Consider the following 26822-nt stretch of genomic DNA (forward strand, 5'->3'; position numbering starts at 1 on the left):
GATGCACAGGGGAGGAGCTTGGTCCTGCCTCAACTTGATATGCCATGCTTTGTTGGCTCCTATGGGAGACCTTACCCTTTCTGAGGAGTAGATTGGAAGTAGGTAGATGGAGGGAAAAGAAGGAGAGAAGGGAGGGAAAACTGTGGTTGGTATGTAAAATAAATAAAAAATAATTTATAAGAGAAATACAAAATGTTAAATAAATAAAGACACGATGCTGCTGATCTAAATGGAAATCTAAGCAATCAGCATGTTCTAACCAGTCAGCTAGGTGTTTTATTCATCAGTGGACAAACATAGCTGAAAGGCTTTACTAAGAATACAGGTGTCTACCCAACTGCAACCCCACTGTCCTACCTTTGAGCTTCAAGTTCTAGATGTGAAAACAATCCTGTGAAAAACCCAACCTGCAGCAGCATTCTTGCCTCCCAACATGCTCCCAAATTGTCAACAGCAAGCGATGACTGAGCTCCCACTAAGATTTCTATTGCTGTATAATTTACTGAACTCATGATTTGAAGAATAGGATCATTCCCATGGAAACATCTTACATATAAAAACATTATGGACTTGGGACTCATTTGGACCCTGTGTATATGACAGTATATGACAGTAAGCAAGAACGCAGACTCTATGGGTCTGTAGTCATTACAGTGATTGCAGAGACTGATATTACACACTAGTTTAGCACATGATAAGAATTCACTACAACAGGGTTCCCTTTCTTCCTTGATGAAGTGTTACTGTCGGTTAACGTAGGTCCTTCTGCAATGACATTGCCCATGAGTGATCTTTTGTACTATAGGCATACTCCATTGAAAATTGGCTTCAAAACTTCCTGTCTTCCACTTGCAAGTCAAAAAACAAACATACCAATTGGATATAGCCATGCTTGCTAACATTCCAGGACCTGGAATATTGAGACAATAGGATATCCAATCAAGATCAGACAACCTAAAACACATATGCACATAAAACATAGTAAGTTAGGGCAATCTGAGCCAGACTGAAGATGAATTGACAGGTTCATAGATTATTTTACACAGCAGCACAAGATTCTGCTCCGTGCCACAAATTTTTCACCAAGCACCTTATCTTTCTGAGCAAATAAAGAGACTCAAATATGTTCATGAAATGCCCTTTCTTCTCAGTGTTTCATTTGCCCTTTGAGGTGTGTAGTATTTACAGGGCAGCCTAGGTCATCAGTGTGTCTCAAAAGCTCTTGATTCAGGCCTCAGACTTTGTAGACTAGTCTCTATTGCTTGAAACCCACATGAGCACCTCCCAAGTGAGTTTTTGCCAAAATCTTATTTTTGTCTTTTATGTGTAGCAAGGAAGAATAAAGATTTTGGGGAAATGATTGTGCTTGATTGTGTTCAACAGTAGGATGCTGTTTTCTTAACTGACAAAATTATTTTAAAATGATTCTGCTGCCATAGTTTCCTTGGCCTGGTAACAATTCTACATGTAATAATTATATTGTAGTGTGTTAAATATTAATATTTTTGTCTTAGGATAGCAAGTATATAAATCTAAGGGACAAAATTATTGTCAAAAGGCAGACAAAATCATACTAATAGTTGGTTTTATCCAAGTTTTTCACCATATTGATGTGACTGTTTCCAATCAAGTACCTCAAACTTAATGTTTTTTTTCTTTTTTTGAAACATTTATTCTTATATTCTTATTGAGTTTCAGAGTAAAGACATGAAAAAAGAGATATGCCACCATCACTACATCCATCAGAAACTTATCTTTTCCATATGGTCTCTTTAAAAGATCCAACTTTCAAAAATAATAAGTCATAGTGATCGATTGGTTTAGGGTAGAAGAGGAGGAAATTATAATTTGGTGGCTTTCCACTGAATGAGTGTTTGTTTGAATAGCACTTGTAATATGTAATGATACAGAATGTTAGAAATAACCAGAACCCTCAGCACTGTAGAAAGGAAGCTATTATTGCAGACTGAGTTTCAGAGTCGGAATCCTTCACTCTAGTGCAGAAGCCTTGTCTCCAGGTGGCTTTGCAGGAGAGGAGGGCCCTGAACAGAAGAGGAAGTCCATCAGATGTCTCCCCATAGGGAAGCTGGATTTTACTTGGCGATGTTACTTCAATAAAAAAACAACAACAGAAAAAGAAGGATCTTGAGCCCTTTGAGTGGCTCTTTAAGTGTGGCTGTGCTGTAGTCACCCATAATGGTGAAAGTGGGGTCACAGGCAGAGCAGATCCCAAGGTGAGGTGCATGCTGGGTGGGTGTGTCGTTTTGTCAGTGAGGAATGGCTCCCCTGGTCTCTGTTGGGGGCTACAGTCAGAAACATGTCACTTTGAGCTAGTTCAGTTGGCCTATCACAGCCAAGTAATGTCAAAGCAGGAAGCAGGGGGCTTTCCGTTCCTCCCTGTGTCCCCAGCTCACCTGTGTCTGCTTCATAGGTCACACTTGAAAGATCTCCACAGCCCAGAGCCGGCCTGTGCATGGTTTCCTACAGTGTTTTCCCGCACAGTCAGTGTGTGTTCATGTGTGTTTCCAGTGCCTGCATTGGTGCCCAGGACCCTTACTGTGGCTGGGACGTGGTGTCGAAGCAGTGCACCAGCCTGGAGGAGAGTCTGCGCATGTCACAATGGGAGCAGAGCATCTCCACCTGTCCGGTATGTGCCCGCCCTGCCCAACTTCCAAAACGAAGTGGATCCCCTGTTGCAAACTGGGAGCAAATTTGGGCTTTCTAATTTTCGTCTATCCCTGGCTTGCAGGAGGGCAACACAGGTTGATCTCGCCCGATTTACATTGATTTAAAGGTACTTAAGATTCAACGGCACTGTTGAACTAATAAGGTCCTGCTTTTTTATAATTTTTATTTTTATCTTTTGGTACAGAGTTCAGTGTGGACTCTTGTCCCTGTTACACCAATAAAACGTGAACTTCCATACCCGTTCATTTCCCCTGGGGCCTGTAATTCCAGAAGCTGACATAAGTAAAGGTTTGAAGAATAAGTTAAAGAATATTACTGTGGCCCCATGTGGAGCAGATTCATAGACCTTGGTCAGGGTCACCAGAAGGCCTAGAAGATGCAGTGTTGTGCACATTCCTGTATGGAACCCCAAGGAATGAAGAGAAACTGGCTTGTATTTACAACCAAGCCCTGAATCCAAGAAAAGCAGATCTCACTGTTTGTTCAGTGAGTCTGCTTGGATCACCACTTGGAGAAACCAGTTTTCCTTTATTTCTGTCTTCTTTCTGACGTTCTAGCATATGGACAGTAACTGCCAAGAATAATGATGTACTCACAGTACTGGGACAGTTACTCTGTGTCACATGGCTGTGGGTTTCTTCCTCCTGGTTCTCAGCACCTATGCGAGAGGCAGGGGGCTCTATTTTCCCTGGATATATTAGACACACCTTGGGCTTCTGAGTTGCCAATATGACTTCCAGAAATTGCCCCTTCCCTATCGAAACCATGTATGCCTGCTCTTCCTTCTGCTTGTAAGGAATGAAGCAGAGTTAAACTTGGAAGGTCAGCATCCTTTCCAAATGTTCCTGTGGGTGCTGAGTCCTTCACACAAAGGCATCTGTGTGTCTAAGCATACAGAGCTCCCAACAGGTGTTAAGCTTAAAACAGAGGTTCTCAACCTCTGGGTTGAAGCCCCTTCAGGGGCCAAAAGATGTGGTCACATATCAGACATCCTATATATCAGATATTTATCTTACAATTCATAATAGTAGCAATATTATAGTTATGAAGTACCAATGGACATAGTTTTATGGGTGGGAACCACGCATCCTTATGTTTAGGGTCATAGTATTAGGAAGGTTGAGAACCACTGGCTTAGGCTCTTTAGCTTTGTAGTGCTAGGTCTTTGATTTTAAAAATGAATTTCTCTTCCATATCTCTTGAAAGTGGTTTGAAAAAATACCATGAACTGAGAAAAATCCTTTCTCAATTTTAAACAGGTTAAGGGTGCAAAGGCAGTCAACTTAAATTTTATGTAGAAGGTAAAAACGCAATGAGCAGCATCCATTCTGTGCAGACATGTCCTCACGGACAATCAGTACATCTTCCAGCAGACTTTTGTCCTGGCATTTTTAATGGTTAAAAATAGTATAAGAAGCAGAATACATATCTGCAGTTTGTCTTAATGGTAAGAACATTTCTCCTGCACCCATGGTTAGATACATGAGCATCTGAGGTAACATGATTATGCAGAGAGAAATCCACCCCCATGCATTTGCTTTATAACAGATGCATGTCTTGGATATTCTATAGGAAAAAATAATGTAAAATGAAGGGATCCAATGTTTGAAACATGACCAAAATGATACAGTTAAATCCACACAATAGCATGGCCATACTGGTGTACTTAAATCACAGCCCTGAGATATGACCACATACCTAGTGTCAGTTACACATAACAAGGCCTGTTACTCTAGACATACATGTGTCTATTGTATAGAATCCAATCCTCTTTCCCAATAGATTTGGCAAGCTAAGAATACTCAAGGGGGGGGACAGCAATAATCTTACCTAGGTTTTAAACTTTTGTCTGTAAGTGGAACTTCTATGTTAATTGCTCTTTTATCTCATTAAAAGGAAAGATTCCATTCATTGGATAACTCTGTGATGTCCACATTTCATGGTTTTGATATGGTATTGACTTTAAAGTGAGTGTTTTATATGCTGCTGTCATTTTAATGTAGTCCCTTTAATTGAGCATTCCATACTGAAGCCTAAACCCAGGAATGCACACTTGGTAGACCAGTGCTGTGTCAACAGGGCATGTCTGATCTTGGGGCTTGCAGTATTGAATGGGCTCTAAGATGCCAGCTGATTTTAGACATAATAAATGCCCAGAGGATTTTGCAATCAGTTAATGTTTCTTGTTCCTTCTGAAGGAAGCTTACCTCCATCTTTACACACAGCAAGTAGAACTCTATATATAAGGTGAGGCCTTTTAAGGAAAAACAAGTATTCCATAGTCTATGTAAAAGTTCATGTTGAAAGAAAGAGAAGTGATCTTATTACATTGAGTTCCATGAGTCAAAGACATCTTGATAGGAAGTGACACCCCGGACACACTTATGTGAACCCACCAAGAAAGTAAATCTCCAGACCCATCTGTTGGGGGGCTGGAAAGGTGGCTTAGCAGTTAAAGAATGTACATTGCTCTCTTGGAGAGGACCCAAATTTGGTTCTCAACATTAGGAGACCCACAACTTCATTAACGTCACATCTTGGCCCATATGGATACCAGTACCTCCCCACACACTGACACACATATACAAATAACTAAAACGAAAACACATAAATCTTGGCAAAAAAAAAACCAAACACACACTTTGGCAGCAGTGAGTGTCCCGTCACAGACGCTCCAGTCAAACTTCTCATACTATATGAGGTTTACAGCTGCTTGAGCTTGTCTGTGGTGCTCTATGAGAATACCTAAGGCCAAGTCACTTATAAAATACAGACATTTATGACACACAATTCTGGAAGCAAAACAGTACAAGATCAAGACACCAACATTTGCTCTCATGGGAATTCCTTGCTGGGAGCCCACATGGGCAAAATAGAAGAGCAATGGAGCCAGGGCCATGCTGGCACTCTTCTAGAAAAACAGGTAACACACCCAGCACAAAGAAACCTTCATGGCCTGATCAGCCCTTATCAGCCCGTTTCTTAATGCTTTCGCCATGGCAACACTTGAAGTTTGGAAGAGACACCTCAAACCATAGCAGGAGTTCTCTAGGGCTTCAGTATTTTTAAAAGCACACCTATTTTCCAGTAAAGAGGACCAGTTTTAAAATGCCTATACATTTTTACTCTAGAAGACTGTAAAATGGTTTACTGGCATGCTGTAGAATATGCTTTTTCCTTAAAACTTTTAATTATAAATACTTTTGTCCAGTTAAGAGAGTTGTGGTGCTTGAGTAATATACATCAGCTGGCATATACAGAGTAAGGTCAATTATACATCCCTGCCTGAGCTGCAGTGTTGTAAACCAGGGATCCTGTAGTCTTGGGAATCTGCCTGGGATTTGCTTATACACTGATACCATTTATGTCCTTTGAGATATATGCACTATATCATGTGATGCAATATAATGAATCTTTGTTTCAGACTATCCCCTGTGAAAACCAGAAAAACACATGGCCCAAAAGAGCATCTCAGTGTCTCCCAATGATGGTTCTACTCAGGACACTGTATAATTAAGAATCTGGATCAAAGGGTACTTAGGCAGTGGCCAGAACCAAAGCCTACATTTAGATGGCAGTGTATGAACTTCTGTTGTAATTCCCCAGGGGTCTATAACCATTAGGAAAGAAGCCAGGCTGCACATGTAGTTTCCGGCAGGCTCTGCAAGTGTTGTTTCCTACTTGGCTGGTGGGTTGTTTCACATTCATGGTGATAGCCAGGGATGGGCTCAATTGCTTCATTTTATTGATGAACTAACTGGGAATCACAGGCACTAGACAGAGATCAAGCTAGTCCACTAGATGCCACACAGGATGCAGCTGAATGAGTCCTCTGCAAAGGTGTAGGTTTCTTCATAAAACATCTGAAGAGATAAGCTTAGGGTAGATATTAAATTGATATTATAACATGAGGCAAAACTTCCTGAGGAGCTTATCCAATATCCTGCTTCATGCAGACACTGGAAGTAGATATAAAAGACCACAGAAATAAAGCAAGACCTAGTAATTCTGAAGGAAAGATGTTCAGATAAACATGTAAGGCCAGTTTAGCCATTAAAAAAAAAAAAAAAAAAAAAAAAAAAAAAAACAGTAGTTGGAGGGATTGGAGGGGTGACTCAGTGGTTAGAACACTTGTTAACTTTCCTGAGGGTGTGAACTTGGTTCCCATCACCCATGTCTGAATGAGTGACTTCATTTCCAAATGATCAAACACTTTCTTCTGGCCTCACATGGACACACACACACACACACACAAAAAAAAAAAAAAAAAAAAAAAAAAAAAAACTAAACCTCTTAATAAAGAATATTGGTCAAATGTAAGAAGACTAGAAAGATGTACCTGTGCTATCAGCTAAAAGTGTGTGGACACTGGGCCAGTGGAGAACTAGTGAATTAATGAGTCAACCTGAAAGGATAATTCTTAGTAACAAAAATGGACCCTCTCTAGCTAATGCTTGGAAATATATTATTTTCCCAGTGTCTGAGAAGGTTGCATGCACCTGACTCTTGGGAGGCTCTTGCAGGAAAAAGAAACAGAACCCTATTACAGAAGGGCAACTGAGAGCTCAGCACAGGTGCCCAACCCAATTTTCTCACACTGCTTTTTAGATCTTTTACAGACACATCTCACTTGGGATGTGATGAGGATTCAAGGAGGCAACACATTGAATTCCCCTTAGTTGTCATGTCCCATGGATGCCTGATGCATATTTTACTCAGGCTTAGTATTTAATAGCATGGAGCACAGGCTTCCAGAAGAAAGCCACTTGGGAGAAACCTGGAGAGAACTTCAGACATTTCATTCTAGAAGTGATTTCTTTCATTTCACATTTCCAGTGCTGGGGTGGGACCCAGGCCTTGTTTGTGCCAGCCAAGCATCTGCTCATGGTGCCAACCACCAGCACACAGGCCTTTATTCCAGATATCCTTTTAAGGGAGGTTATGAAAATCTTAAAATATCATAACTTCGAAATTGAAGGCCCAGGATGCACACCATTCTTCCTAGCCCTGTCTTCTAGGCAGATCTTCGATCTAAGGCAGAATCCAACCAGGCACATGGATTACAGCTGTGTGGGAGTTCACTCACAGCCTGCATATTACCCCCAAGGCTGGCAAGTTCTTCTGGCTCCAGAATGTAATGTGACAGACTTCAATAGCTCTGGACTGAAGATGCTGCCTCTCCTGTCCTCAGCTTCCTCACTGCCAGGCAGAGCTGAAGCCATCTTCGTTCTGCAGATTAGTCACAGTAGCTGCATTCTTACCTCGTTTGTGTCGCAACCAAAGGCTGCCTGGTGCCGCTCCATCCCCTTCTACTGTTTTATGAAAATGACTACTGTGCTTCAGTGGTCTTTACTCATTGTCACTCATATCAAGTAAACCTCCCCTCTTTTCTATGCCATTCTTTTTTTGGGGGGTGGGGTGTTTCTCTGTGTAGCTTTGGAGGCTGTCCTGGAACTTGCTCTGTAGACCAGGCTGGCCACGAACTCACAGAGATCCACCTGCCTCTGCTTCCCAAGTGCTAGGATTAAAGTCATGCGCCACCAACGCCCAGCCTTTCTTATCAGCTTATCTTTTCTTTGGGCAGATATTTAGGAAGGAAATTCTAATAGTATCTCTCTGCCTAAATCCCTCATTCGAAGCCAGGAAAAAAAAAAACAAAAAAACAAAAACAAAAACAAAGAATGACTAGTGTAGTGAATCTTGGTAGGACATAAAGGGAGGATGGTTGCCAGGGATACCTAGAAATACCTAGGGGCATTTTAATATGACATAAAAGGTGAATGTTACATTACATCCCACCTTCACATTCCAGTGCTGAAAGAAGAAGGAATTCAAACAGCAGAAACATTTTTCTCTCTTAGCTGGAGGAAAATAATTTTTATAGATGCTCCAAACACTCTCCTTGTTAAATCTTTCACAAGAAATATGTCCTGTGTCCATCTGAAAGTTCAGCATTGACTGAAGTCACAAGGTCCATGTGTGTCAGCTACCTTTTTACTGCTGTGACAGAGTAACTATGAAAGCAAACTTGAAAGGAAACAAATGTATTGTGCCCCATGGTTTCAGCCCACGATCACTAGCATCCATTGATTCTGGGCCTGAGTCAAGGCTAACAGTGATGGTAGAGAACATACTGCATGGTCAAAGCTGCTAACCTTCTGGAAGTCAGCAAATAGAAAGAGGACAGGGGTCCAGGGATAAAACAGCCTACCCTCTTTGTCCAAGTAGATCCTACCTCCTTACAGCCCATTGAGCAATAAACTTGATATAGTGGTCCATTAGTAATGATATCATCCTCATGAACCATTCACTTCTCAATAGTTCTACACTCTAGGAAACAAGTTTTTAACATGTGAGTCGTTGGAATATATCTATTCTGTCTTAGACCAACTAGGATCCACTATTAGCCTTGGGGTCAAGTGCCAATGTTTGCCCTAGATAATGTTGGGCAATGATTGATGGAAGGAGTTCCAAGCCCCTCTGGTTCCATGTTTCTTTAATAAAATTTGTCTACTCTAATGGCATTCCTATCCAGGGCTCCTTGGATTGCAAAACTGAACAAGAGATGCAGTTCATGGAAGCACATGGCCAGAGTTGTGGGTGGTTCCTTTTTCCATTTTCTTTTCTTCATTACTGTTATATTCTATTTCTTCTTGGTCTCATAACATTAGATTTTTCTGTATAGCATCCAAGCCATTGCTCTTCCCACCACCTTTGTATTTTCAAGGAGAAACACAATGCAGGTGACTCTGGAGAGAATTTTCTTTACCCTTAATCCCCTAATTTTCCTCCAATCATCTCTTCTTCTCCAATTTTCTGACTTATATTTAGAGGATTCAGAAATTTAAAAAAACAAGAAAAAAAGAAAAGAAAGTCATCCTTAACCTATATTACACTTTACTTCTTCACTAAGAACAAAGATGTTTGAAGCTCAATTTCTTCCATGAGCTGTCCATGCTAAGGCCTGCCCTTCCTTGGTGCAGGTGTTCAGCCTGTTCCTCCCACCTCTGTGTTGTTGTGTTGTTGTCCTGGATTTAGCTGTGAGTGTCATGGCGGGTGGAAGGAGCCTGGGGTTCCTCTCCCTTGCCCCTTCTTGAGTTCAGAGCTTTTCTGACAGGGGTTCCATGATTCCATGACTAAGGCCATGCATGCAGGGTAGTGCCTGGCTAGCCTGTGACTCTCATTTGCCTCCACCAATCCTACCCACATCCTAATCCCCAAGCTTAGGATGGCCGAATCTCCTTGCACAGCTGGCCCATGGGTTCTGCAGCATCTCTTGATTATTTCCCTAAAGTTCTCTGGTCTTGTCACCTCCCTGTACAATCCTACAGACTGTCATTCTATTTCCTGTCAGGGTCATGACAGATGTCACATGTCTGTGTTCTTCAGTGTGAAGCCCCACCTACCATGTAGCTACATTATTTCTGTGTAATGAGTACGGATTTCCCCGCCGCCATGCCAGCCCCAAATAATACACAGAGACTCTGTATTTGATACAATGCTGTTGGCCCAGTTACTTGTGTCTTATCGGCTAGCTCTGTCTTAATTATTAACCCATTTCTATGTATTTCCACGTGGTCTTACCGAAAGCAGAGGAATGGCGGTTCTGTTCTCTCCAGACACTCCATCTTGACTCCTCCTTCTACTTCCTCTTTCCTCCTTGTCTCCTAGTCCCGCCTATCTTCCTTTCCTATTGGCCAACAGTGCTTTATTATTAACCAGTATGAGAAACATATACAGAATGACATCTCCCATGATTTCTGGGCCTTTTTGTTTGCTCTTTGTTTGTAGACTTGCTTTTCCCTGACATAGAAGTTCTGGAGGGTTGTGGTTCCTTCTTCCACAACAGGACTAGGTCAGAGTCTAATGAATCTAAAAATAGGCCTTATACAAGGAAGAGCTATTTTATATAAAATGCTATGGTTGGGGTAATTTGCTAAACTGCCTGAATGTTGGTGCTCTGTGTGTTGCTGTTTGGAGCTTTTCAAGTTGTCTTGATTTATACATTCACTCTGATTCACTGTTTAGGTTTCTGCATCAGATTTGAAGAGCTGCGACATACTGTTTTCATGTATAGTTGGTTGTGCTAAGAGGACCTGGCACCTGCTCTGTCATGCACAGAGCAGTCTTAAGCCCCGACCAGGCATCAGGCAGCCCTGTCTCAACAGGCCTTTCTTTCATAGTTTATCTGCTCACCAATAGCTCAGTAGGCCCCCTCTTCAAGCACTGATGTCCCAACAACACGAGAACCAATCACCACATGCCAGAAGAGGCCAGAGCCCAGCATTCCACCTTCAGTGACCTGCAGGAGTCCCCATCACTGTGCACTTAGCTTTTTATCAATGCTGCTACTTTAAGCTTCTTCTTACATCCCCAATGACAATAAAGCACCTGCAAGTGACTCTCCCTAACAGGGAAGTGCCCAGCCATGTGATCCTCCTACACACTTATTCCTCTATCATTACCCAAGCTGTCTTTGGCATCAGATGTCCTGTCCAGATGCCTTTCTGGTCTGTTCCCACTCTGAACAACTGCACACAAGTACTCTACAAGCTTGTTGTCCATCTTCAGCAGCACAGCCCTCCAATGCCCTTAGTAGCTATCACATATGGTCATAAACACATGTCAAGCCCTCCCTGGCCAGCACATAAACTCTGGGTGGTGCTTGTGGCAAGAATAAGCTTGAGATCTATAGCTGTCTCATTACTCAGAGCCAGTGAGATGTACCTGGCATCAACACTGTCACTTTGAGGTAACATTTGGGCAAACCAGTGTAAATCCTTCATGGACTTCTGTTGTGTCTATGATGTATGAAACCATGCATCAGATGTACATGTCTCTGGGGTTTCTTATCCCTTGGGTTTCCCCCTTGGTGGGTCACTCTGCCAAACCCTCATTCTGAAGTCAGCAGCCCTTACTTCTCCACTTCCTCCTCTTGCTCCTTCCTTTTCCTCTTCCTCCATTCCTTTTTCCTTCCTCCCTTTATTTCTCTTCCTCTCTGCACCACCTCTCTCATCATCTCTAGCAGCGAGCTATGCTGCATGACTTTAAAATACTCCCACACAAACTACCAATTTTATTTTATTTTTAAAATACTTTGAAAGAGTTCTGGTTGCCACTTGGGATGGGACCTTGTGTTTTCATGTCATTTCTGTCAGCTTTACTCTTTCTGACAACATTGCTTGTATTTGCCTTCCAGACCAGAAATCTCACTGTGGATGGGAGCTTTGGCCCTTGGTCTCCTTGGACACCCTGTACCCACACGGATGGCACTGCTGTGGGATCCTGCCTCTGCAGGTCCCGCTCCTGTGACAGCCCGGCTCCACAGTGTGGTGGCTGGCAGTGTGAGGGCCCCAGAATGGAGATAACTAACTGTTCCAGGTATGTGTTAAGATCACTCTAAGGTGCAGCTGCATGTCACCTGGATTATTTTGAGATCTGGGAAGTCACTCTTAATACAAGCCATCCCTTTAGTAGACGAGGGGGACACCCATCACTTAACTATTAAATCCTTTGGCGAAGAAATTTCAAATCTGTCAGTTAAGTTGTAAACTAAACTTGCTTGTAAGCTCACAGTTGGATAGGCAAACATTACTGATTTGCTCAGTATAATTGGCTTCTTTGAGTGAGATAACCAGTAACTAATAATTTTTATGAAACACGTGACCAAGAATCCCTACTTGTGGAGCACAATGCATTAGCTAGAAGGAATCTTTGCTCTATGCAGTGGTAGATCGCAACAGAGCACGCCCCAGCTCTAATGACTTCAGACCTTTGGTAACCTGGACAATCCACATGTCACAATCCACTGAGATCATTTGAGTTGCCTCATGTTCTTTTCTCCCTATATTTGCTTGTCCTGCCTGCTGCCCCTGTACATCATAGCACTTTGAGTCCATTACCAAGTCCCCTTCTCATTTGATTATTGACAGGCCATTTCTTAAAATCTTACGTGTTTCTCAGAGGCCTAGAATGCAGAAACAGTGAGGGAAACTGTCTGCAAAGCCACTAACTGAAGATAGGTTTGGGTAATCGAATTGAATGAAAGTCAAGAAGACCTAACATGCTGGGGAAGGGTGGTCAGAGCAGTGTGTATTCACCAAAAAAAGGCAAGACTTGTTCTTGTCAGTCATTTTCATAGGGTGAGTCGATTTACCCCATAAAGTTTTAAAGAGCCAAGGAGGGCCACAAAGATAAGGCTGTATAATAAAAACATAGAACACAGGTATGTCAACATTGTATGTTGCTCCATATAACGTCTATTCGAGGAGGCGGATTCTGTGAGTGCCTGGCAGGGACCTGACAGAGGTTACCAAACTTAACTTTGAAGATGATGAGAATTCTGTTTCTTGCTATTTCATTACTCAAAGACTAGAACTCTGAACTGTAATTGTTTGCCCTTAGGCTTCATTTCCTGTTGGAGGGTCACCTTCTAAATAAGCTTACAGTATAGTTTATTTCATATTAAAAACTTAAGTAAGTCAACCTGTTTTCAGTGATGCTGTGGAAGTGTAAGCACAGGACCATGTTCTGAGTCCATTGTAAGCATCTCCTATCCTCTCTTTCATTACTCCATGGGGCTCTGCTGTCAACTGTAACTGCATCTCAGCAGCTTCCAGAAGTGCAAAACTAAGTTCATAGGACAGTTACTTAGAGACTTGCCTCCTTTATTCCTGATTTCTTATAGTCCTGCCAATTTTAGACACTTTTATTTACTTACTGTTTCATATGCAGCATGTTCTTCATATTATAAATAGAAGTTATCATAAAGTTCCATATATTTCTTAGAGATTAGAAAATTAAAAATTTTTAAAGTAACATTAAAATGAGTGTGCTTCTGTGTTATGTTTCCTAAGTAGAAAAAAAATTTTAAAGCAGAAATATGTTGAAGTTAAGTTGTTGAGTTCTAATAATCTAGTGAATTACTTTGACAGTGTGTAGGGCTGTTTGCAATGGAGTAGACGGGGCTCAGAGTTTAAGACGCTGGACTGAGATGCCAAATCACTTCCTGTCCTGCAGGAATGGAGGCTGGACTCCCTGGACCTCTTGGTCACCCTGCAGCACCACCTGTGGCATTGGTTTCCAGGTGCGGCAACGCTCCTGCAGCAATCCCACACCCAGGCATGGAGGCCGCGTGTGTGTGGGTCAGAACCGGGAGGAAAGGTAGGTGCCAGCCATGTTCTTACGCCAGCATCCTCATGCGTTCCACCATCCCAGTACAGCCAGTTTCACTTGGGGATCTAACTCGGTTTGTCTATGGCATTCCTCTCTTTTTAAGCTAACCCGCACCTAATTTTTCTCACATCCTTCAGTTTTGACTTAAGGTTCCTGTGAAGAGCCTCATTCTGGTCCTGTGTCCCTGCATGCTTGAACTGACTCAGGGAATCTGTTCTTGAGTCACTGGATACTCAGGAACCAGGGGCACCTGTGTGCTGAGCTTCTGTGCCCCCAGAACATAAGCTTGCTGGAGGATGACTGTTGAGATAATAGGTTAGTCCTGTCTCAGCAGCTGAAAATCCCAGCAGGTCCTGGTGATAAGGGCAAGTAAGATACAGAAGTTCCCAAGAGGCTGGGATGCAGGAAAGTGAGAACAAATGGCAGGAAGGCTGTATCTGTCTACCCTCTAGTCTGTGAATAAACATCCCATCCAAGCTGCATGCAGTACCAGCCACAGCAGAAATTGCTTTCCATGAAGACTTTCACTCTCTGGGGCTCTATCAGAACATCTCCCCTTCAACTTGACTGCAAAAAGGTGTTTTATTGTTTTGTTAGAGAATTAACCATTTTACTTTGAATCGAAAATGTACTCTCTGGGTTCCCTTTCTCTCCCTTGCCTACTGAATGCATTTCCATTCTGTCACTATTAGGAGTGAAAACTTGCAGGTGAAGGTAATGTCACTTTTAGGACATTCTCTCTCTCTCTCTCTCTCTCTCTCTCTCTCTCTCTCTCTCTCTCTCTCACACACACACACACACACACACACACACACACAGTGCCTTTTAATAAAGAATGTGAGCTCCTATTAAGTGCCATATGTTCAGGGAGTCTCAAAATAATTCCTTATCCATGTGTGGCCATGTACTGTTGTAAACAGAGAATAGGCTCACTGTTTGTTTTGTTTTGTTTTCACATGTTGGATACATCTTGAAAGCAACTAGAAAGGCCATTTTGCTTCTTCCTTCATCCAGTTTCTTACTTACTGTTTAAGATTTCATTTCTTTTGACTAGAATGAGAGGAAGGTTACTGTCACATACCGACAGGATTTGTCATTTTTGAAGTGGTCCCCAGGAAACAGTCCTGTGTAGGTCTGTCGTGTTCCATCTAACACCAATTGATAGGTGAGAAAGCTGAATATAGAAAAATATTAGTACTTTTCCCAAGGCTTCTAAGATTTTAAACTAGTTGGAAGGTTCTTAACACTGTAAATTGTCACATTGTGTATCCCATTTGGGTGAAGTCACTTCTGTCTGTGCACAAGCACTTCTCTTGTACTCCACACACACCATCTCCTTCCCCAGGCTGAAGAGACAGGAAGGACAAGGTGGCATAACTCTGTGCCCAAATACACCAATGTTCTATCTGTACCCTTGGCTCCATAAAGCCACGCTCTCAGAAAAGGATTTTAAAAGCTATGGCTAGAGTGTTTAGGTGTCGCACACCTAACATGGTGTTTATTTATAGGAGACATATTTTGGGGTGTTAGATAATGGATTATGTACTAGAAGAAAATCTTTTACTTCACATAATAAAACGATGGACAGTAAGGGTGTGGATTATGTGTTGTTTTTATGAACTGATGCCTCTCTTTGGCTATGTTTTCTAGAGGACTACTAGGAATTACAGAAAAGTCAAATACATGATGTACCTTGATCTCTATTAAACAAACAGTTCTTAAACCTCTCACCCTGTTACGTGGGGAGATCACACATCAGAGAAAAACCATCCTGATCCCAGCAGTGGAGATATTTGATGGTTGTATTAATGGAGGGGAGGGTACAGGATTCTAGGACCAGCCTATGAAATGATTAATACATTTTATGATATTTAGATAGCATTAAATTGAAAGAAGCCCAGAATGGCAACATCTGGACAAATCAATTAATGCCACAAATTCAATTAATGCCAAAAACATATTGTGTCTACAAAAAGTTTTCAGTGTGTAACTTAATCCAATGGGAGCTTAGCCTCAAGAAAAATCTCCTTGGTATGGGTACTCTTTTTATTTCTGATATTTCGTTGGAATGGATTTCTTGAGGAGCATGAGCTTACTAGAGGTACCATTTGTCCAAAGGTCACCAGCAACATGGGACGAAACAGACATTAGGACACGTATCAAAATGCAATTGAGTTTGCTTTCTAATGCTCTGTCACGGTGCCTCCACTGACTCAAACATGACAAACAACACGCAATTACTGCCTCACTCTGTCGAGTTGTCAGCCAGATACTACCCCCAAGCTCTTGGCAACTGAGCCTTGCTAGTATGGCCTCCATCTCATCTCAAACTGAACTTACAGACTAATTACCATATTCACAAGACAGGGTGATATCTGGCCATAGTAGCTCAGTAAGAAGGTGATCATAGGCTCTTCCCATACTGCAGAGCAGGAGATTGTATTATGACAGAGCCAGTGTCAATGGTGTCTTTAGAATCTGTCTATCATGGACAATTCTGAGTCCTCAATTCACTGATAACTTTCCATCTGCAGAATTCTGTTCATCCATTTGCAGGGCTCCTGATGTCACTCTCAGTTAAATTATACCCCCAAAATCTCCAAATGCCACTGCCTCAGTAAGATGTGCATGAAGCTCTGTTGCAGTAGCCATTCTTGGGGTTGCCTGTAATCAACATTCATGCTATACAGCAGTTGGGGTGGCCAACAGATGACAGCTATGCCCATTCCTTTTCAAAAGAAAAGGGGGAAATGGGCTTCACTAAATCCTTTCTCCACAGGAATCTTACAGTGTGGACCCATGACTGTTGGGAGTTGCTAATGATATGAGCATCCTGCTCCATCCATGGACCTTAGGTCAGCCTTGAGGGCTCTTAAATCAATATTCTGAAATGCCTTCCCTTTGCCATTAAGGAAGATGTTTGCAGCTGGTGAAACTTGTATCAACCTTGTTGCTAGCAGTAGTTTGGGCTACCAAGTAGTATTTAATTAGCAGTTCCTGTTTTTCTTTCCATCTGCCTTGCTGAAATTACTCTCTGGTTAACTTTAAAAGACTTATGTAAGCCTCCTTGGGGTTTACTCTTCTAAGCCAAAGGCACAGTCTCAGATCTTTTTGACACAGCCTTTCTCTGCCTTACCATCCTACTGAAGTGGCAAGAATACCAGAACTGGTGGTGGCTTGCTAAGCTCCTTCTGGGTGACTAAGATGTCCCTGAGTCATACCCTTGCTCTTGGACTGTCCTGGACTCTATGCATGCTCACACTTGGCCCCCATTCTTCAATCTTGCCCAGATTTCTTCATGAAGTTAAACAGGCATGCCCCAGCTTCCCATGACATCAGATGGTGGTTTGCAAAAGGATGACTTATGTGAACTCATAAATTTGACTGCTTAGTCACCAAGGAGTGGGACTCTTTGGAAAGATTAGAAGGTGTGACCTGGTTGGAGTGGGTGTGCCCTTATTGAAGGAAGTTGGTCACTGGGGGTGGACTTTGAGGTTTTAAAAGCCCATTCCAAGCCAAGTCTCTCTCTTTTCCTCTCAATCTCTCTCCCTCTCCCTCCCTCTCTCTCTTTCTCTCTCTCCTCCTGCCTATGGATCAGGATGTAGCTTTCAGCTATAACTCCTAGGCCTGTCTGCATGCTGCCATGCTCCCCATCATGATGGCAATGGATGAAACCCCTGAACTGTAAGCCAGCCCCAATTAGATGCTTTCTTCTATAATTTACCTTGGCCATGGTATCTCTTCCTGGCAACAGAACAGTGACTAAGGCACAACACTCGAATGCTTGGGATCTATTTCTTAATTTTAGATTTTTTTGTGCCACCAGAAAATCTAATTCAATTATCACCTGGCCCTTGTTCTTTTCATAGTCTACTCCTTGTTTTGTTTTTCTTATTCTGTACTGTGAGCTGCAAGAAGCCAGGGATGCCTTAACACTTTGATTTGAAATGTCCTCATCTGTATAACTTCCTCCATACTTCTAAGTCCTATTTGTCATATCCCTATAGATGACAATTTTGGAAGCTTTATAGCATTCTGCAGCCACATTCTACTAACTACTTACTTAAAAAGAAAACACTGCCCCATTCTCTTCTTACATTTTTTATTATGGTAAAATATAAGCAACATAAATTAGCCACTTAGCTGTTTTGAGTACAGAATTCATTGACATTAATTAAACTTGCAGTATTGTGCAAAACCATCATAACTCCCCATTTCCAAAACTTTCTCATTATCACTAAGTAGTAATAGTCCATATCATCATTCTTCAGCTCCATGGAAACCCTGCTGACTATCCCTCCCATTAATTTACATATTCTGTGTATTGCATGTATTGGAAATCTGTAATCCCTGCCCTTTTGTGTCTTGTTTGCTTAGCGTAAGGTTTTCAAACTCTGTCAATGTTGCATCTTATATCAGAACCGAGTCCCTTTCTTGTGTGGCATACAGCTGCATTTACTTGTTCAGTTGTCCATCAATGGACTCAGGGCATTCTTTCCCTTGCCTATTTAAACAGTATCAGAATGAACACTGACTTGTTGAAGTTCCTGTTCCAATTATTTTGTGTGAGTAACCATGAGTGGAAGAAATGCTTGTGTGTACTGCTTTAGAAGTACGCCAGACCACTGTCCACTCTGGCTTCACCGCTGCCCATTCCCACCACAAGGCACAAGAGTCCTGGCTTCTCCACATTCCTGCTGATGCTTATTATGTCTGGGTTGGGTTCGCACCATTCTACTTGATATGAAGAAGTGGTTTAGATGTGGATTCCTCTAAAATCTACATGGTGCTGAGCATCCTGTCCTGTGCTTGCTATATGTCTGATTGAAGATGTCTCTATTCCACTTGTTTGCCTGCTTTCTAACTAAGCTGTTCTTTTCATTATTCTGTCCTTCACTCTATTTCCATCCACAGCACCGCTCCCCCCCCAGCTTCTACAATGTCTAAATCTCTAATACTCCCTATAAAGTGCTTTAGAATTCTCTTTGCCTCTGCTTCCCAGAAGTCTCACTTCCAGCTGTGCCTGGGTCTCGGATCCATTTCCAGCACTTGTTTCCGGTGCCTGTTATGTTAGCACTGGGTTCCACGGTAACTGGTCTGTTTCAGAGTGCACATTATGACTACACACTTGATTGTGTAAAACTGCTTGTGCATCGGTGAGTTCCTAGCCTGCACACAGTCCTCTGCTTCCTTGGATGCAGGCTGTCAGGAGGCTGCAGTAAAGAAGCCTGGCTTTGTCCTCTGAGGAACATCTGGACCGTGAGCTGCTTCTCTCTGTGTGCTGCTGGGGGCAGCCTTTGTGACTGAGGGGCTGTCCCGCTGAGGGCCTCAGGTTCTTGGTGCATGTGAATTCAAGGCCACCATCGGGTCCTTAACTTGCCCTATTGTCTGCTTCCCTAAAGTCAGAAAATGAGCCATTCTTGAAATAAAGATATTGCAATATTATGTGACATAACCACAGAAGTGACGTCTGTCTGTCCGGATGCCTGTAAGTGACACACATATTCAAGGGAGTCCATTAGTTGTGAGTTCTGAAAGGTAAGGAGTACGGGCTCATATCAGAGATGGCCTAATATGTTATCAAGTTAAGGGCCTCAGGGACTAAGGAGAATGTATCTTATTCTAATCTTACTGGAAATATTATTGTTCTGTGATGCCTAATGTGGAAGTTTCTACTCTCTCCCGGTGTGCTATCTTAAACATGGTGTGCTTAACGTATGTACAGTTATCTGGTGCCATAAAAGAGTTAATTCTTCCAGTATGGTCCTGTGAGCTAAGAAAAACGGTTCCCCCATAAGCCTCAGTTAGGTGGGGCTAGCAGATTGTCATGAGGAACCAGCATAGGCTCAACCGGATTAGAAGGAAATATGAATAGACAGTCAGTGTTGTGAATCTAGCCTCAATGGGATTATAGAATACCGTTACTTTTAAAGGAAGTAGGTTTATGGAAATATGGATGATTTATGGGGAGACAATGTTAGGTTATTAGTTAGCTTTTAAATGTAAAATAACAGCAGTCATGAGAAATATTTAAACCTTAATTTTTAATGCATCATAAAATGTGTTTGAGACTTTCAGACACTGAAGGCCCAACAGAGTCAGTAATATGATAAAGGCATTAGCCCGTTGTTTTAAAGAGCCAGAGGACTGGTGAAATAGGAGCAAAATGCTGGCCCAGTGGGCAAATATTCCTGTTAAGGACATCACCTCTACAAATCCCCATGTACCTTTTTTTCACAGAAGAACTCTAAAGCAGAGCGAGAAATAGAGAAAAGGCGAGGTGGGTTGTTGGTGGCCTTAAGTCCCAACCCAAGGGATAGTTGATTAACATTGGTTCAAAGTCCAGGGTTCCATGTACAGGTAACCTTGCAGGAGATTTTTAGCTGTAATAACAAGCTTGTCCCTCTCAGAGGTGACCTGCTGCAGGCGAATACAAGAAAGTATTTGTGCACGCTGACTTATTTGGCTCTGGGGATGTGGTAGCACAGCTACTGTGTGTTCTTTATTGAAAGCCAAGAGTGTTATAGGCATTTTTAGTAGGATTTCCTTTGCCTTCTCTTGTGTGTGTGTGTGTGTGTGTGTACCCACATCTGGGTGCCCTGAAAATTGAAACTGGGAGAAAGCAGTGTAAAGAAAACATACATTTAAAATATCAGGCAGTGAGTCGGCTTATGAATATGAGATATCTTCTTTCTCATGCTCTCCCTCTTGTGAGCTATATGTGGATATTTTGAATTAAATGTGAAATGTTCTGAATTTTCTTGACTTCTTAAAACCTGTTCTCAAAATAAATAGCAGCTCCTTCCTGTAACTCTCCAAGCACCAGTATATACACGGAAATCTACTTACCGTGATTTCAGAACACTTCTCTCTCTCTCTCTTTCTCCTTCTCTCTCTCCCCATCTCTCAATATGTGTCTGTCCCTGTCCCTGTCCCTGTGTCTCTCTCTGTCTCTCTCTGTCTTTTTCTCTCTCGTTTAGAAGAACTCTTCTCTTTCAGGTTGACGCATAGGAGTATCCAGTGTCTTTGACCCTAAGAGCCCAGGCATCAGGAGTATTTGCTGCCATCTTTAAAACAATACCATATACTTTTTTTTCCTATGGTAAATGCTAAAAAGACAAAGAGTGACACATACCCAGGGCCATTGGCTATTCGGTTTGCCAAAGTTTGTAGATGCTAGCCTGTTTTCCTGGGTAGTGCTTAAATATCTAGAGGCTCCTCCGGCCATGATATTTCCCACTGCCTCTCTTTGGAAGTGAGATGCTGGCTCTGGACTCCACTGATAATTCTTGTGTGTGTTCATTCACACAGTTGCTTTATGACATTTCCACCATGCCCAGTGCCGTCCATTTCTCATCCTCTCCATCAGTCCACACCATCCTATCTAACTAGATCTGTATGTAGTGTTTCCCATTTTCATTGCTGCAACCCAGACTCCAATGGTTAGTATTTACTATGTTGGCTCTTCCTGCTTGTGACCTCCCATGAGGTCCAGACTCCTCATGAACTCACAGAGCTTCTCAAGTCTTAGAATCCAGCCACCAGTGGGATGAGGTGCCCCCCATAAAGGAGGGGTCTTCAGTCTCATCCATCTCATTCTGATGGTGCTATTTTGCTTGTGGAGTTCTACGAGGCTTTCTTTAGTTTTTTTTTTTTTTTTTTTTTTTTTTTTTTGCATTTTGGCAAAAGTGCATTGTTTCATCTCATGTCATCTATCTGTTCTCCTTTCAACACTGTTACCCTTTCTTGTTTGACTGTCTCGGTATGCCTTTAACTAACATCCCAAACACCAGTTAGTACCCCCTGTACCCCTCCCACCATCACCTTCCAGCTTGGCCTTTCCTCCTCACTCCTCACACTGTGTACTCATCCCCAAGGTCTCCTATCCTCCATCAGGCTTTCATCCATTTTATGGAAGACAACTGGACCTTACCAAAGTATTAGTTAAGAAATCACACAATTCCCTTCATGGTTTCTTCTCACCATTTCTCGCCTTTTATACTCTGTGCATTTCAGTTGCCATGTCAGGTGCAACTTCAATGTACATTAAACAATAAAAGTATCACCATGAATCATGATGGTGTCTTATTCTGTGCACATTTTGCGAGCGTGTCTGCTGTCTCTATTCATCTGAAACTATGAGCACCTATTAGTAAGCCCTGTGTGACTCACTTTGCATAGCACTCTACAAAATCGACTTGTTACAGTGGTGACTTGAAGGACACTGGCTTAGGCCCATAGGTTTGAATCTGTGTTGCCTACTTCTTAAGGAAAATGGCCTTGCAAGTAAGAAAGATGGGGCGGGGGGGTCTTATATTTTGATATTGCTGAGATGCTAAGTTAGATCCAGTAGACAGACAAATGAATGTTGCCATTCAGTTTGGCTACAGGCACAGTTAAATTCTTCCTCTGTGTGTGCTACCACTTGTAGAATGACAGTCCATTTTCTACTCGTGTTTGTTTCTTTCATTGACTTCGTTTCATATGCAGTTTTAAAGACTTCAGAAAAATTAAGTCATCACAGGGCCAGAGAAGAAATGGGGTATTTAACTTCAAAATTGGCAAAGTGGATGTCTGTATAAAAGTACAGAAATTAGCTACTGTAAAACAGTTCTAATGCTTGTAAAAAAATATAGTAATCTGATATTTAGTCACCTGTGCTCCTTTAACTAGAAGTCACTTGAAATTGTCCTGAGAACCTAAATAAAAAGCTTAAAAACATATGCTCAGTAGCAAATGCTGTGGACCTTCAGACCAAGCTTATGCTTTAAATCTTTGTCTTCAGAAGATTGTCAACTTACTTGATTGAAAAATAAGAAACTTCAAGTAAAGCTGTGCTGATTTTGAATTCATAACCCATGTTCTATTTTGGTGTTTATGCCTAGCAGGTAAATGTCCTACCTAGATATTTTCTGTTTTCTCCTATTTTGGGGTGTCTATTGAAGGGTTTTGTTATGTCTCGTTTCTCCTTTACTTGGCTGCACAGGAAGTTTCATCCTGCATTGTGAGTTCAGCACTCTCTTTGCCATCTGCCGTGCATCCCATTGTCTGTGTATACTGAGCATGGCCAGCACCCCTCTGCCTCCTGTATGGTGCAAGCACTCCAGACACAGAAAGCCCTTCATGCAGAGCATGTCCATCTGTCTGACATCTGGCACAGGGATGGGAATCAACATGGTCAGTGGCCTCCTGTGACGCTCAACAGTCTCCTTCTCCTCTGTGTTTTCCTTATTACAGATACTGCAATGAACATTTGCTCTGCCCGCCACATGTATTCTGGACAGGCTGGGGACCATGGGAACGGTGCACGGCTCAGTGCGGGGGTGGCATTCAAGCCCGCCGTAGGACCTGTGAAAATGGGCCTGACTGTGCAGGATGTAATGTGGTAAGTTACCACCTCACTCCCAACCCACAATCCAGAGCCAGGCACCCAGATTGGAAACCTGCTGAATGTTCTACACATGCAAGATGTTCCCAGCACACTAGATGCTCAACACTATTGGTGGATGGCAGCACGAGGCCATCTGCACCCACTGGTGACTATGCTCACACTTGACCCACTGCCAACACTGATGCATTTTATACTGGAGAGCCTGCAAGCCTTTGTGCTCTGTGGAAACTGCATGTTGTACAGACATGAAATGGGCAGACACTAATGCTCTTTTCTGTGATCTCACACACCAGCTCCTCTTTAAATGTCAATTCTGCTACAGACACTATACATTTTATACACATTAGGTGTTCCTTAAATACTAGATTTGTTTTGTTCTGGTTCCCAGGGCTCTGGAATGTTAGAGGGTGTACAAGTACCTCTTGTTAATGAGAGTGTGGAGGGTGTGGTGGAAATTTAAAGTACCCGAATTAAGTATTCATATGTGGAATAAAATGGAGAAATCTTCCAGTTCTCAATACAGAGCTGTGACAAAATCTTGCACTTAGCAAACTTTGCTCACTCTGATTGGTCTAAGAAAAGGAATGTTCACAGAATGCAATGTGAACATGACACTGTGTGGTGACAGAAACTGGCACCATTGTCAAGGTGAGTTGGGCACATCAGAGGGAATAAAAGACTGCTTAATGGTTTTGTTTTTCTTCTGCCTTAGCAGCCCGTATTTCTTTTAACACTTTAAACTGACAAATACAAAACTTAACTTGCTTGGGCTCTTTTCAAAAGGCCCATTCTTGTGTGCCCTGCTTTTTCTCTTAGGGTGGCTATGCATTGAGTCCATGCCGGCCACAGTCTAGGTGAGACATGGTGGGGAGTGCTAGGTGGAGAAACTCGCCCTCGCCGTAGCAAGTGCTAACCTTGTCTTCTCTGAGAGACCTTTGCAATTAGGTTTTTGATATTTCTACTTCTTGTTTCTTGAGGATAACCAATGTCTTTTATGCTGCTGTGAAACTTTTTTTTTTGAAATGTATAACCAGGAAAACTCCAGAGAGCCAACGGAACTTTGGAGACAGGAAGAAGGTTCTGAGGTGCGGTATCAGGTCTTATGCCAGACAAGGAGGCTTCCCTTACTAGGATTTACCAGTAGGTTTCTTTGCTCTCACAGTGGTAAAGCTGCTGTAGTGTTGTTAACCAGTATATAAGTGACACTGAGCTCACTTGTGACCATGAAAAATCTTCATATAGTATAGGTGAGTTGGATAGATAGAAGTTGGACAGACACAGGCAGACAGACAGACACAGATAATGAATGGATTCGATGGATGGATGGATGGATGGATGGATGGATGGATGGATGGATGGATGAATGAATGGATGGAATGGATAAGTTAGTCAGTGGATAGATGGATGGATAGATTAGAAAGATAGATAGATAGATAGATAGATAGATAGACAGACAGACAAATGCATTTCAGGTGCTAAAATTTAAAAGTAGTTATTATACATAAATACAAATCCCTGAAGACTTGCATGTCTAATGGAAAACCTTCCCTCTCTGCTGAACTGACTCATTTCCTGTTGTGCCATCAGTGTGGACTCAGTCCTTGTACATAGTGTTTCCTGTGAGAGGTGTGATTGCAAATATATATACTGAAGGCTCTCCAAAATGTTGGCATGTGTTTATTTTTATGGTGCAGCATGGCAGTCATGGCAGGTTGGGCATATTTGAGGGACAGATTTTTGACACACAGAGGAGGACTATACCTCATAGGTGCACATGAGTCATGTTCCCTGGCCTCTGGGTTTCTGTATCCCCCAGCATCAAGTCGGTGTCTGGAATGCTCCTGTGACTCTAGCACCCCTTCTATGGACCCTGGGGCACAGGTTTCCACCTGAATAACTGACTGTCCAACAGTGTCCCTCCCTGATGTCTATGCTCTTTGATGAACTCAGAATGTGTCGTACCTCGACACTAAGACACTTACAGAGGAGAGGAGGCAGTTAGGACCCTACTCCAGGCCAATGCATCATTGGGGCTCGAGGGCTCCTCTCTGCATGTGTGTTCCTTTCAAGGCAAGCAAGAGAGCTAGGTGTATGCCCAGAGCCCTCCCACCCAGCCTCTGCTTCTGTATTCTCTGCAGACCTGACTGAGCGTTGCTGTGCGCACATTCAGGTAGGTGTCTTCTGTTCAACCATAGGCCTCTAGCATCTGAGAAACACTGAGGTTTGATTTCATATAATACACTGTGTTTTCATTTGTTCTGTCTAGGGCCAAAGCCAACATGTCCATTAATCAAACAGAAAGTAATGCCATCACCATTATAGGCAGCAACACCTAATCAGAGAAGAAATAAAATGTGTCCTTTAATAATATAAGAACATCAAACCCATTTTATATGTCATTTTGTTTTAAATAATCTCAAACGAATATACATATAAATACATTGTTACCATATAATTAGTAATAATTTGTGTTGACTATCTTCCCCATATTTATCCTTCTGTCCACCCGTTTTCATAATAACTAGTGGCCACAAAGTTTTTAGTTCACATCTTGAAAAGTCCAGCCTACTGTACACTCCCATTTGCTTTCTGTTTTTGTGATAAGCGGCATGACCAAAAGCAACTTGGGGAGGAAAAGATAATGTTTCCTCTCAGAACTCCCAGATCGTACTCCATCCCTGAGGGAAGTCAGGGCCGAGGTAGGAACTGGAGCGTAGACCATGGGGGGATGCTGCTTACTAGCTTGATTCCTTTGGCTTTGTCAGCAACCTCACTACTCAGTCCTACCTGTCCAGTGCTGCCTATACCACCCACAGTGTCTGGGCCCTCCTTTATCAACTACCTATTGAGAAAATACTTCACAGGCCAATCCCATCAAGGCAATTCTTCCTAGTTGAGGGTTCCTCTTCCAAGGTGACTATAGATTTGTGCCAAGTTGACAGCTAAAGGTAACTAGGACACATTTGAATTAAATTGAATCACATTTTACACATTTGGGGTCATTCATTAGAATGTAGTGATAGCCTAAAATCTTGCTGTATAATAATATGGTTCTGTCTTACTAAGCATCTTCCATATGCCATGCATTGCACTAAAGGTAAATTAAATGCACTTCATTTTTGCTGTATCAGGAGAAGTGGTTTTCATTAATGCCTCTACCTGGAGAAGAGCAAGCTCAACCTGAGAAAAGTTAATGACCCTGCCCAGTAACAAAATGCCAGTAAGTCAGTGGATAACTAGACCAGATCTAATGCTCTGACATAAATAGAAGTTAAAGACTTCATGTACGTAATGTTTTAGGGGGAAAAAAAACCTGACTTTTCTTTGTTCTTATTTATTATGAACCTTATCTTAAAAGAAACAAAAAGGGATTTAAAAATTTTTTTTTGGTTTGTGTTTATGTTTTGGCCTATCATTTATAAGCACTATTGTTTTTTTAATTTGTTCTTTATTTTGAGAATTTCATGCATGTATACAATGAAAAATATATATCCCTTATTTATCCAATTCTTCCCAAAGTCCCGAATATACCTCATTTCTCAAAACTATGTCTTTTTTTTTGGTAGCC

The 26822-nt window shown here is 42.1% G+C and overlaps 1 protein-coding gene across 1 annotated transcript in view; it reads left to right on the top strand.

The window, feature by feature from the left end:
* Sema5a (semaphorin 5A) overlaps positions 1-26822 on the top strand; it is a 415024-nt gene that overhangs the window by 341854 nt on the left and 46348 nt on the right. The window contains exons 13-16 of the mRNA XM_051182617.1: positions 2530-2647; positions 11888-12069; positions 13708-13851; positions 23101-23248. Of these exons, the coding sequence (XP_051038574.1) occupies positions 2530-2647; positions 11888-12069; positions 13708-13851; positions 23101-23248 (592 nt within the window). The remainder of the gene's footprint in view (positions 1-2529; positions 2648-11887; positions 12070-13707; positions 13852-23100; positions 23249-26822) is intronic.

The sequence above is a fragment of the Phodopus roborovskii genome, unplaced genomic scaffold (genome assembly GCF_943737965.1).
Source record: "Phodopus roborovskii unplaced genomic scaffold, PHOROB, whole genome shotgun sequence".
Lineage (NCBI taxonomy): Eukaryota > Metazoa > Chordata > Mammalia > Rodentia > Cricetidae > Phodopus > Phodopus roborovskii.